General features: G+C 45.4%; 1 protein-coding gene across 2 annotated transcripts in view; it reads right to left on the bottom strand.

The window, feature by feature from the left end:
- The window catches only part of EDAR (ectodysplasin A receptor), a 62,800-nt gene extending 59,127 nt beyond the window's left edge, over nucleotides 1-3,673 (bottom strand). For both annotated transcript variants that reach the window (XM_075057422.1, XM_075057423.1), the window contains exon 1: nucleotides 3,502-3,673. In XM_075057422.1, the coding sequence (XP_074913523.1) occupies nucleotides 3,502-3,534 (33 nt within the window). In that variant the 5' untranslated portion in view covers nucleotides 3,535-3,673. The remainder of the gene's footprint in view (nucleotides 1-3,501) is intronic.
- Between the last annotated feature and the right edge of the window lie 8,478 nt (nucleotides 3,674-12,151).

Genomic DNA, 12,151 nt, shown 5'->3' with positions numbered 1-12,151 from the left:
AACATAAAGACCAGATGGTGCTGCCCTCACTCGCGGAGCAGCACCAGCAGCTGAAATCAGTGGGCCCACTAAGAGAAAAGTATATTAGCACAGCTAGCAAAGTCTCCTAAATAAAAACCAAATAGCCTACAATAAAAGTGTTTTTTTGAAGTCTACCTTCAGTGTTCAGAAAATATTATAGTTCCTGTAGACCATTTTTACTTCAAAGCCAGGAAAAAGCCTGTAAGTGAAAACCGAAGATGACCACGTTCATACCAACTACTACCCCTCCACTGAAGTTTGCCCCTGCAACATCTTGCTCCTAAACCTCTGCCGTGCTCTCTGCTTGCACTCTGAATAGCTGCTCTTGAACAGATTAAAAAGCATTGCTACTCTTCTTAGTAAACACTAAAGGCTTGCATACAGGGTATGGTTAGCACATTTCAGAGGAGTATATGGTTTCCACAGATCACTTTATTAGTGGAGTAGTATGACACGCTCAGTAAAACGGGACGACATCAAATACTCCCTCTGTTTAATTTGGAACAGGGAGCTGAACTTCGAACTCCCGTCTCTCAAGAGTGCCAAAACCATGGGGTTATTGGATATTTGCAGGAGGGCTTTTTTTTTTTTTTTTTTTTTTTAAACTATTTGCCCCAACTTTAGCTGGATTCCAAAGCAAACGGGGCTTGTGTCGCCATGATGTAATTTCCCACCCACTCTCCCTGGCTTACCTGTGGACCCCCCAGCCCCTCTCCCAGCAGTCCTGCCCACTTGGACAGCACAGGAATCCAGTCCCTGGAGGTTTCATGATGCAGGTGGCCGGACCAGGGTGCCCAGTGTGCTCCAGCGTGGGAAGAGGTTGCCCTGTGACCCACCAACAAATGCACATGGCAGCAAGGTCTTTGCAAATGTCCCAGAGGGGAGACCTTCAGCTGGAGCCGACAACCAGCCACAAGACACCGACCCACCAGAAATCAACCTTCATCCATGCTGGGGCTCCTAGAGCCACTTTGCCTCTTAGCCATCCCCGATTTAAACTAGCCTGGGCTAATTTCTAGCACATTTTTCCTAAGAAAGTTCCCTGATTCAGCAGGGATCAGGCTAGATTCACAACAGGAGCAGTGCCACGATGGACTCAGCGCTCCATGGAAGCCACAGGAGGTGGCAGCATCCTTGCCAGAGGCAGAGCCTGGCGAGAGCGAGACACCTCGGAAAAGCGATCCTCAAAAGCCACCAGATAAGCCTCGGCCATGACCCTGGCAAGGCTTAGGAACCTGGCAAGGCTTTGCCATCCAGTCCTGCGGGTTCCCCGCAAAATCCAGCCTACGGAACCCCTCCTACCACTGCTCCGCATCTTTGCACTTAATGACCGAGTCAACCACGGGGCGACGCAAGGCCAAACGCCTCTGCCTGCCTGCAGAAAGCATCCTGCTTTGTTTGAAGATCATTTTGGAAATCTTCCTCCCCAGTGGCTGGGGGCAGGCTGGGTGGGCTCCACGGGCTCCCTCCTGTTGATGCTCTTCTGCTTTGCATCAGACAGGGGTTTTTTTCTCTTTTTCACTCAGGCACATGACTCCCAAACTTAGCGACTGGGGCACCACCTGGGACAGGGTTTGGAAACTGGGCTGCAGTTCTTACTCTGACAAAAATTTAAATATCTTGTATTGAGTATTCCCCAGAGCCCACATTTCCGCACCCCCCTGGCAAGTACCCTAGCCACCAGGCAGCAGCATTATTTTTCTTTTGCTCTCCAAATAGTCACTTATGCCTAGGAAAATGTAACAGTTAAAAAAAAAAAAAAGACGGATGGACAGACACCTCTTCCAGAACACACAAGCACTGTTGTGGGAGAAACAGGTAAAGCATCCCCAGGCTGAGGAGCACATCGAGTCCAGATCTCCCACCTCAGCTCCCTAAGCGTGGACTAAATGTAAAAGTGTGGCCATTCTCGTCGGCAGGACTTAGATGTGGTGTGTGGGTCTGTTCATCCAGCACAGGCCAGGCCAGGTAAAGCATGTCCAGAAGCACACGTTCAGGCATGCAAGGAACTCAGTGGATGCAAACGTGGGTGTTAAGGAATGTAGGTACCTCTGGGGTGAAGGGGCAGGAGAGCAAGTTTTCTTGGGATCTACATTTTAGACTTAGCGTGTGAAGTGACAGGTCTGCTAGACACCCAGGTTCCTCTGTGGGATTAATTCCATGAAGACGATCTAACAGAAAATATCTGCTTCCCACCTCGGAGTGCTCCCCAATCAGAGATTCAGAGAGTGCCTGCTGTTCTACGCTCTTTCACACCCCCATCGCTAATTGCTCTTCTGTGATTAAGGAGAAGTGTTTCATCTTTATATATGAAAAAGGGTGAAAACGCCAGTTGAAAAATATTGCAAAGTTAAACACAACTGTTTATGAACTTTCATCTGTTCTGCAAAAATGGACATGTTTATGAAGCTAAGCAAAGGTCTGCGTGCAACACTTGTTAAATTAATCCAGCTAGCATCGGTAATGATGGGGAAAATACCACAGACAGCAGCCTTGCTTCTGTATGTATTTCTGGGGAACTTGAGCTGTTAGCACTGCCTTTGCACTTGGCTTTGCAAGGGGAAAAGCAGATGCCTTTCTCTTTCGTTCATTTTGATTAAACTAATACAGTTTTGGCAGCTCGTGCAGCAATTGTACCCTTTCTTTAAATTTTTATCCGGTTCAGTCATAGGCACAGGCAACAGCAAATAAAAGCACAACATCCGCAATTTGTTAAAAGAAATGGCAAAAACACCCATGACATCAGGACCGAGGGAGCATCTCAAGGCTTTCCACCAAACTTGTTTTAAAAGGGGTGAAGAGAAAGTACTGAAGGAACAAAACAAATCCAGACACCACACTTCCCTCTCATTTTCTCTGCTTCTGGGTTTTAGAATTCCAGAAGAAAAAGCCAGCACACGTACAAAAAATTAATTACTTTAGGTGGTAAACACATATATCATTCCACAGCTTTTTTCTTATTTTTGTCATATATTTTTTAAGAAATAACCTTGCCACACTTCTTATGTGCATCTCTGAAATTCTTCAGGGGTGCTTGTATAATTAGGAAGAACTTACTGAATTAATAAGCCAGAGTACTTTGGAAAGGCATGAAAATAGCTTAAGTGAGAGGCACAACCACGGCCGTGCTGTGGGCGAGCAACGCGTGGAGCTCAGCTGGACTACAACATTTTGCTGAGAGCAAGCATTCCCTCCCAAAGCAGACAGTGCCTCTACCACCCGTAAGCCCATCACCTCGCAGTCGCAGGCTCGTCCAGCGATGCCGTACAAAGCCCTTCTGAGCCGCTACAAACCACAACAAGTTCAAAACCTGACTCATGTCTAGAACTTCGACTTGCTTGCTGTTACCGGCTTAGTCATTGCCAGCAGCCCTACATGCATCTGCTAATCCTGCGGTATCCTCAGCACCATTCCCTCCTGTGGGAAAGCCCTGGTTAGTCAGCCTCGCAGAAAGGTAGGGTATTGTGATATTTCTCTTACCATTGTGCTGCTTTGTTCTTCTTGCATTCCCATCTTAATGACGGCGCGAGCTGTTGGCCTTCCACAGTTTCTTTGTGCCTATGTAAATTCAGCGTTTGATGCTGAAGAGGCGGAGACGATTTGTAAGTCGAGGGGCAGGTGTGAGCGAAAGGAGCAACCCCACAGCCAAACTATTTGAAAAAGAAACCTTTAATGTCTCATCAGCTCAGCGCTTGAAAAAAAGCCTTCATAACTTGCCTTGAAAACTGGAAAAACAGGGTGTCTAGCTATAATTTAAGACATTAATAACAAGAAGATATTGCAGTTCCCTGACATATTTTGACTTTTGCACAGCGAAATGCTATCTTAAAACTAGGTCTGATTATTAATATGTGAAACACTGTCAGTGACAAAGAAATTAGACGGCTCGGTTTGTTTCTCATTCATTAGCCAAAATTTTAACGTATTTTGAGAAAAAAGCCCAGGCTAAATTTTAGAGTGCACCTGAAAAAAATGGTTCTTTCCCTTTGTTGAACAGACATACTGACAAGTATTTTGGCATGACCAGAAGTTTGAGCACACTGTAACAACTTTACAGGACTGACCATGGTTTTCAGAGGTATTCAGTGGCTACCATGAGCCCCCTAAAACTGTGGCCTCAGGATGTGACACCCCGATTGACAAACTAAGTTTCAGCAAAAAGTATTTTTCACCTGCAACCAATGAGTATGCACTCTTTCAGTCTGGATGTCTCCTTTTCAGCACATAAAATGCAACAAAGCAAGAACAAATACACTTTGCCATAAGGGAACAGAGGGCAATACGAGCCATCCGAATTCCCACATTTTATTTTTATTTCCCTGGTCCAGGAAGACTTTTAAGCATGGAGTTAAAGTTTAAGAATATGAGTAGCTTACTCACCTTCTGTGGGACAATTTGCCTATTTGAAGTTGTGTGTGTGCTTATAAGCTCTGCCGTGTGAGCCACAATATACAGAGAACAGTCATATACAGAGAACAGTCATATACAGCCTCCTCTGCACAAGCATCTTTACAGTTATCATGGCAATCTCAATAAGAAACTGAAAGTCAAATTTCCTTTTGGACTTATTCCTTCTGCTGAAATAATCAACTTTCTACATGGTTGCCTCATCTAGAAAATTTTTATGATGCTGGTAGATGGGCAAATGCAAGCATCCTGCTCCTTGCGCCTTCAAAGCTATCACGTAAAGATAACAGTGTCTTCTTTTAATCTTTTTTTCATTACTGAATATTATGCTTACAACAATCCTGCTTTGCTACAGATGGTTTCCTGTTGTTTCTGCCAAATGTGAAATAGCTATAAAACTTGAAAAGGTTTTGATGTTGTCACTGCATGAAAAATTGCATCTACGAGGGAAAATTAAATATGAGCCTTAGCCTTTAATTGCTTTAATCTTACTTACTAAGTGAACTTTTTTACCCCCACCCCCAACTCAAAGCTTCCGATAACATGACCTGAAGGGAAAAATATAGCTATGTATTTTAGTCAGGTATAAAGCCTTCATTAACAAAAACAAAAAAGAGGAAGGGGAAGTAGACAATTCTCATGTCCAGACCAACCAAACAGCCACCAACTCCAGCTAACAAGAGCAGTGCCTTTGGCTCAGCTTCATAAAATATGTAAAGTCATTTCTGTTAGAAGACAGTGAAGTTCCTGTTTTCAGTGCTATAATAAGGAAATCTGTCATCTTAGCAGACAAATTACTAGAAAATGGCTTGTGTACTCTCAAGGGGACAGAGCCTTTGCTCCTTGCGTGGGCAAACCTCAGTGAACTCAGTGACAGCTTTACTTGAACGCAAAAGGTGTGTTAAGAAGTACTTCAAAGAAAAAATGAATTTTATACATTTCTCATACAATGAGGAAAACTGTTGATGCTCTGATGCTCTCTATAGGCATAGATTCAGTGTTGTATGGGAGAAGGGCTAGAGAAAAAGTATTTTACCAGCAAAGGCATGGGACGGGCACGTGACTTACGAGTGGAGCATCAACGAACGAGTGAGCTACGCAGGCACTCAAATTTCTGCCAGTATTTGACTGACTGGCACCCTATCAACATACTCATTTTCTAGAAAAAGCAGCGAGCATTTAACCACATCCTTCTACCAACAAGGTAAGGCTGTGCTCAATGCCGTGGATCTGCCTGTACAAGCACTGAGGGTAGAGGCAAAGAGAGCAAATATTAGAAATCACTCCGTCATTTTGAGTGCATTTGTCTGCCTGGTGCCTTACACAGAAGGCCTGATATCTTAGGGCTCTGCGGCACAAGCAGCAAGCGCTCTGTATTACACTGGAGATTTGGCAAGCACCCATTTCTGCAGGAAGAAAGCATGAACTGTAATCTCACCCGACCAAGACATCAACCCTCAACTTCCCAGCTGCTCAGACCTCTATTGTTCGTTCCTGGGGATGGATCCAATATCCATTCGCTACAAGAAGAGATTCACTCTCGGTGCGAAGAGAAGCTGGTGGGATTTTAGTTTCTTTTAACCTGTGCTGTCTCTCCCTGCTCTGGAGGCTGGGATTTGAAAGCTGAGGCAGAGGTGACATCGTGGGCAGGAGCGAGTGGAAGATGCGTACGCTCATCCAACTGCAACCAGGTGTCTCATCTCCGCGTGGACATGCCTCACTCATGTGCTGTACCCCCAAGGGCACCGTTCGCTGCCTCCTCAAAGTCCTCCTGGTGTTTCCCCATGCAGAGATACTCACACCGGAGATATCTGTTTGTTTATTTAGTCTGACTTCCACCTAAGCTAAATTAAAAACCAACCTAATCCAAGCTCTGGGAGACCTGCACCGCACAGCTATGGACAAACCCCTGCCGTTCAGCCCAGCTGCGGCTCCTGCTTCATCGTAAAGACCGCCAGGTTTCGGGGAGCAGGGGCTGCTTGGGACCCGCGCGGTTGACATGGTGGACCGGCTGCCTGCTCCGAGTGACCCCGCATGGCACCCGACTTTGACGTCTGTGAAAACCAGTGGCTCCTTGCTTGGGCCAGGAAATCATTCATGGACAAGACCCTTTTATTTCTCTTTTGTAGCGTAGCCTGTGTAGAACTGGAGCTTGGATGAGAATCAGAAATGGGCATGCAGGTCCCATTCAAATAGCTACTGACATGACTGGAGAGTCTCCTGTTATCTTCACTGGGAAGTGGATCAAGCCCCTGTATGTTTGTTCATTTATTTATTTATTTATTACCAATTTTGTCATTTGGTCACCAGCTGAATTATTTGCACCTTTCACATCCAATTAAATACCACAAGCTGCTAGTGCAGGATTTTTTTTGCAACCGGTTAGAAACCATGATAGAAAACATAACCCTGCCACATCAGAGATGTTCTTCATGTACCGTACTGTATTTGCATCTAGGTTTCCTTGTTGTTAGCCAGTGCCATCTGTTATCTGTTTTGGTCTGCTTATGAGAACTGGTAATTTTCGAAAATGGAGAGCAAGGAAAGAACAATGGCTTTTTCCTTTGTATTTTACATCCCAAAGAAACCAACTGGATCTACACATGCATACCAAAATATACCCCTCCAATTGGCAATATGTTAGCACATGCTTTCTTCTGTATGGAAAATTTAAAGAGACAAGGCTCATCACGGGGAAGTATTTGAACGTAATGAAATAAATCTGCGCCCCACAATGCTTGGATACTCTCTTCTGCTTTTGTCTCTCTTGGAGGGTGCTGACGCTCAGACTCGGTGATGGACTAAGCGGTGACAGCTGAGATAGTTACTGCCCTCAGCTGCACGCCCTGCCCTTCTCGTGGAAATTACTGCCCTCCTACAGCCGGCACGACTGAACGCTTCGTGAACCCCATTTCAGACTGCCAGACCTCGTGCCAGCCTCGGCTCACGCGGGTCCGCCAGCCCGTAAACTCCCGCGGCTTGGAGGCGAGTGGGCGAGGAGTTGAGCGATGCCTGCTGCGCAGGTGGAAATCTCAGAAAGAGAAGGGGGTGGCCAGCTGAAGGTGATGCTGCTTCACTTGCCCCCCCCGTCACGGGTCGCTGGACGGGTGGCAGCCCACAGATCACTCTCTCTTATTTTTGGAAATACAAATGCGTCTAACTCAGGGGACACATTGTCACCAGCTACCCACCGAGAAAAGAAATGGCAAAATCTCAAGTGACAAAAAAGAGAACACATCCTCAGCCTTTTCTGGGGGTTTTGGGGGCTGGGATTTTTTGTTGTCGTTGACTGGATTTTTTCTTTTGCAACTGCCCTTCGGGGACAGCGTTGAACTGACTAAACTCTCCTCCTTTGAGGCTTATTGCGAATTTTTTTGTTGACTCTGATAGGAAAAGAAACTTTAGGATGGTCATTTCAAACCCCTTGTTGTTATAGGTGGTAAATTTTAAGTCCCATGTTTGAGGATGTTGTCTGTTCCGTAGTTCCTAACTATAGCAGGCTACAAACCAGCACCAGGTAGTTTAACAGATTCTGCCATTTTTAGCCTTTGATCTCGTCTGTTCCTCATATTTTTCAGTCCCAGTTTTTCTCTTCCAAGACATGTGATCTGGATGTACAGGGCCTTTTCATCTCCCTCTTTTCAGTGACAGAAGCCAATTTCTATAAAGCCTCAATTTATCAGCTATTAGTATACAGATCTCTTTCCCTCCCTGGTCCTTCTCCCAAGCAGTGGAGTGTGCATACAGTTGGGAGAGAAAAATGGAGCATGTCACAGGAATGCATCCTTCTAGCCTGGATAATCATAAATATCTAATCCTGAACTATTAAAATGGTTCTTGCTTAAAATGAAAAGAAAAATCCTGACACTCAATCTGCAAATAATTGTAGGCTGCTTAACAGGCACTTCAGTAGTTTTTCTTTGTGATATATCTGAAGGAAGAGATGGATGCACTGTCAGAATTAAAAGCTCTCTCGGTACTTGGCCATATGTTTCTGCTTTGGTCCCCAGCCTGTTACTTTGCTGAACAGAGGATAAAGGCTGGTCTAACAGAGCTTCATATACAGCACAACCTCCAGGGGAGGTGGGCAAAAAAGGGAATCTTTCCAGGGTTCTTTCTTAACCAAAGAGCTGGCTTGGACTTGGATTCAGCCAAGTTTTGCAGTACCGTGTCCTGGCCATAAAGCCTAATGATCCAGAGGTTCATTAACACGATCCACAGGGGATGTACATCTATCAGCATTTGCACAGCGGAGACAAAGGCAGTGAGAAACTGGAGCTCACATACCATTCTATGCCAGGCTCCAGTAGGAAAGCAAATATCTCATTGAAGATTGGTTGGGAAGGGTTGGATGCTGGAGGTTTGCAACTAGGTTGATCTTGGCCTTTAAGACCAAAAGGGTCTCAGGTCTATCAGTATTTCAGGATGCCACAAGCGTAGTCAAGCTAAGCGTTACAAATTCTTTTGGTTTTCCTCCCCACCTCCCCAGTGGCCATTGGCCGTACCCAAGTAACGTTCCCAAAACACAGTTTACCCCGCACGTATTTATTTTCAGAGCAGGCCCCTGGATAGTCGGTTCATCAGGACCCTCCTAGCCTTGCCTGCACAGCAAGTCAGGCAAGGGTCGGCCGAGATACCACCAACTGCTGGAGAGGTTTCTTGTGGGGCAGGGAATGAGGCAACATCAACCTCCTGAAAAAGCCTTTCTGCTCTAAAACCGACACAACTCTGGCAGTCCCTTCTGCCACATAAAATCTTACCAGCCCTGCCCTCCCAAAAAGGAAACGAGCAGAATTTAAGGCACTGAATCCAAAAGAAGCTCAGCTCTGCAGAACTGAGGCTGAAAAAGAATAAATGCCAGAAACTCTATGAAATCCACCAGGGACTTTGCTATTGATTTTGCACTGCAGATGGTCAGACGTTATGGTAATGTGGTAATGTAAAACCTGTTGCTAGATTCATGGCGGGTGATTCAGCTCAAGCATTGTGGATTAACTTCACAGAATGCCAGTTCTGACAGTTCAAAACCAGCACTCGCTGGTGTCGGATCAGGAGGATGTGGCCCTGACTCCATCTCTGCAGAGATTTGAAAATCCACTGGCTAAGCTTTAACTGCTTCAAAAGACAACGGCAGATAATGCTTTAAAATAGTCTCTGTTTATCTTTTATTCTTTTGTTTCTAATGGACTCCTTCTGAATTTGAAAATAACTTCCCGTCTACTTTTGTTCTGATTTTGCCAGTGGGAAGAAACTGAAAAATCTGAGCTATGTCAAATTAGAAGAAATGTCTGCAAAGCTAACATGGTTCAGGAAGATGCGTTTGATCGCTAACTGTTGCCACAGGGCTAGCAAGAGCTGGGCACACCACCTTTGCTGGAGCTCTGCCATCGATTGCATGGGCCCAGGATCTCCATTTGTTTTTTATAGAACTGGACGAGTGATAAACAACAGAACAACAAGTTACTTGGCCTCCAAATAATATTTGGATGTCCTAGTCTTCTGCTGTAGGAAGCCAGGTTCTTAGGTTTCTGGGGAAAGTATGGCCAAGCACTTTGTCCACACGGTAACCATCGGCACGGGTCAATAATACTTGCCAAGGTGGACAGTCATAAATGTCACAATTCCATCCTTGTTCAGTAATATCTAATCCCTTACGGGGACTTACCTTCTTGGAATATACATGGCAGGAAAATGTCTCTGGTTCTGCAAACAACTCCCTGCCCTAACGACGCACTGGCCAGAAATTTTCTACATATTAGGAAGGAAGGGTTTTCCCCAACAAGAGCTGCTGCTCCAGGAGCTGTTGGGTAAAAAGGGGCACCTGTTATTTTCTGGATGCGTCATAAAAAATATAGTGGGTCTTGAGGGTCAGGAGGAGGGCACTGGAAGGCGGCAAAGGCAGAGTAACCAGAGGGAGAAGCGGGATATCTTTAACAGGAGTGAATGGAAAGGCTGATCTACTCCCAGCTCCTCATAAATGACTCACGCGGGGTGTGGTCATGCTGGAACCTCGCGGGTTATTCTGCTATAGGCAGTAGCTCACATCATTGCAATTTATCTACCCTTTAGCCGAGAAGAGAAGCAGCACAGATACGATCTGAAAGCCAGTTCCATCCTAGCATGGTTAAAGGAAACAACTGTGTTGAGGATATTAGAGGGGAATTCCTCCACTGATGACAACATGAGAAAAACATTATCTTAATATTCATCTTATCTTCAAAAGCTTATGCTGCTATTTTTTGAAAACTGAGACTTGGACCACTTCTCTAGCATGGCTACATGGGTTCAATTAGAAACTGTAGACTCTGTCAAAATATTCCAGTCCTCCAACAAATGTCACCCGTACACGTAAAGTTGAATTGTTTCACGTGAAGCCATTTTCAGAGGAATTCTAAACACCTCTATGGTACAACTGCACTCAGTTCAACATTTTCAGTGAGATGATTTCCACAGCACACAATTCAGTACGATCCCTTGAAAATGACCAGCTGACAATCTGATGTGAAAAATTAAAACATCACATGTTTTCCCCCTAGCTGCAACAGAGAAACAAATGCCTATTTATGGCAGCAGTTTTCTGGAAAAGCTATCTATCTACTCAAAAAAAAAAAAAAAAAAGCCTGCTGGCTTTTTCTGGGCACATTCTCATCTGAGCTCTTTGTCGCAGCCAGACTACCTTCTTGCAAACAGCAACACAACTATGCTGTACCCTACAACCAAAAGAGCTGGGCCAAGCTTTGGTAACAGTTTCACCCTTCTCAGGCATCTCCAGTGAAATTGGGCTCACAGGAGCTTACCTGAAGGTGAAATTGTTCCCACTGAGTGGAGTGGAGCCAAACCGGCTGCTGATGAATATATTTCCTTCGTTTGATTGTTCTCGTTTCATTTAATTTCAATATTAATTTCTTATCAGTGTTGGTCTTCAGTAGAAGATGCCTAATCTTTCTTTTCTTTTCACTTTGTACATCTTGGGCATTTCTGACAAAGAAGAATAAAGAACTGAGTAATCCTGATCACAGTCATGGGGTTTGACTCCACTTTGCACAATCACATTAATTTCCTTTTAAAATTTGCCATCTCCCATGATTTTTCTTACAGAGCTGCCAGAGGTTTCCACCATTTGCCCACAACATTTCAAGACCTATCATTCGAAACTGCAGCGTGCAAAATCATCTCCCGCCTCTGCTGCAGAGGAGTGCAGCAGTAGCCATCGGCCTTGTCTATTCCAACAAAGGGCAGCCGTAGGTGTGAAAGCTTTCCTCGTAGCTGGAGGCATATACAGAGGTTTTGGGTGGTACCCCACGGAGGCGGTGATCCCTAAGCTCCTTGGCACTGGTGCACTCGATGAGGATCTCACCCGTCACCCCCATGGGGGACAGATCCAAAGTGCTATCCAGTGCCTCTTCCTGCAAGACCTAAAGCTCCACTGGTTGCAAAAATGAAAAAACTTTTTCTCTTAGGCATACAAGTGCCTGGCTGCACTTTTTCTAATCCACAGTACCAGTGCTGCAGCCGTGGCGGCAGCAGCTAAAAAGACCCAGCTCAGTACCAAGGGCAGACTTTCATAGTCGTGCAAGGCTCACGCAGGGCACTTTACTGTGGGAGTGGGTTTTGCAGCCCTGGCTGAGGTCTCTGCTCCCCCCCAGTTAGCTGAGCTGGGTATTTCAAAGCTACTCCGGCACTACGTACGGCTACAGCGATGCCACCGCTGCCCAGGCGCTCC

This window comes from Buteo buteo, chromosome 25 (genome assembly GCF_964188355.1).
Source record: "Buteo buteo chromosome 25, bButBut1.hap1.1, whole genome shotgun sequence".
Classification (NCBI taxonomy): Eukaryota; Metazoa; Chordata; class Aves; order Accipitriformes; family Accipitridae; genus Buteo; species Buteo buteo.
The sequence above is the reverse complement of the archived record's forward strand: the minus strand, read 5'-3'. Positions and strand labels throughout refer to the sequence as shown.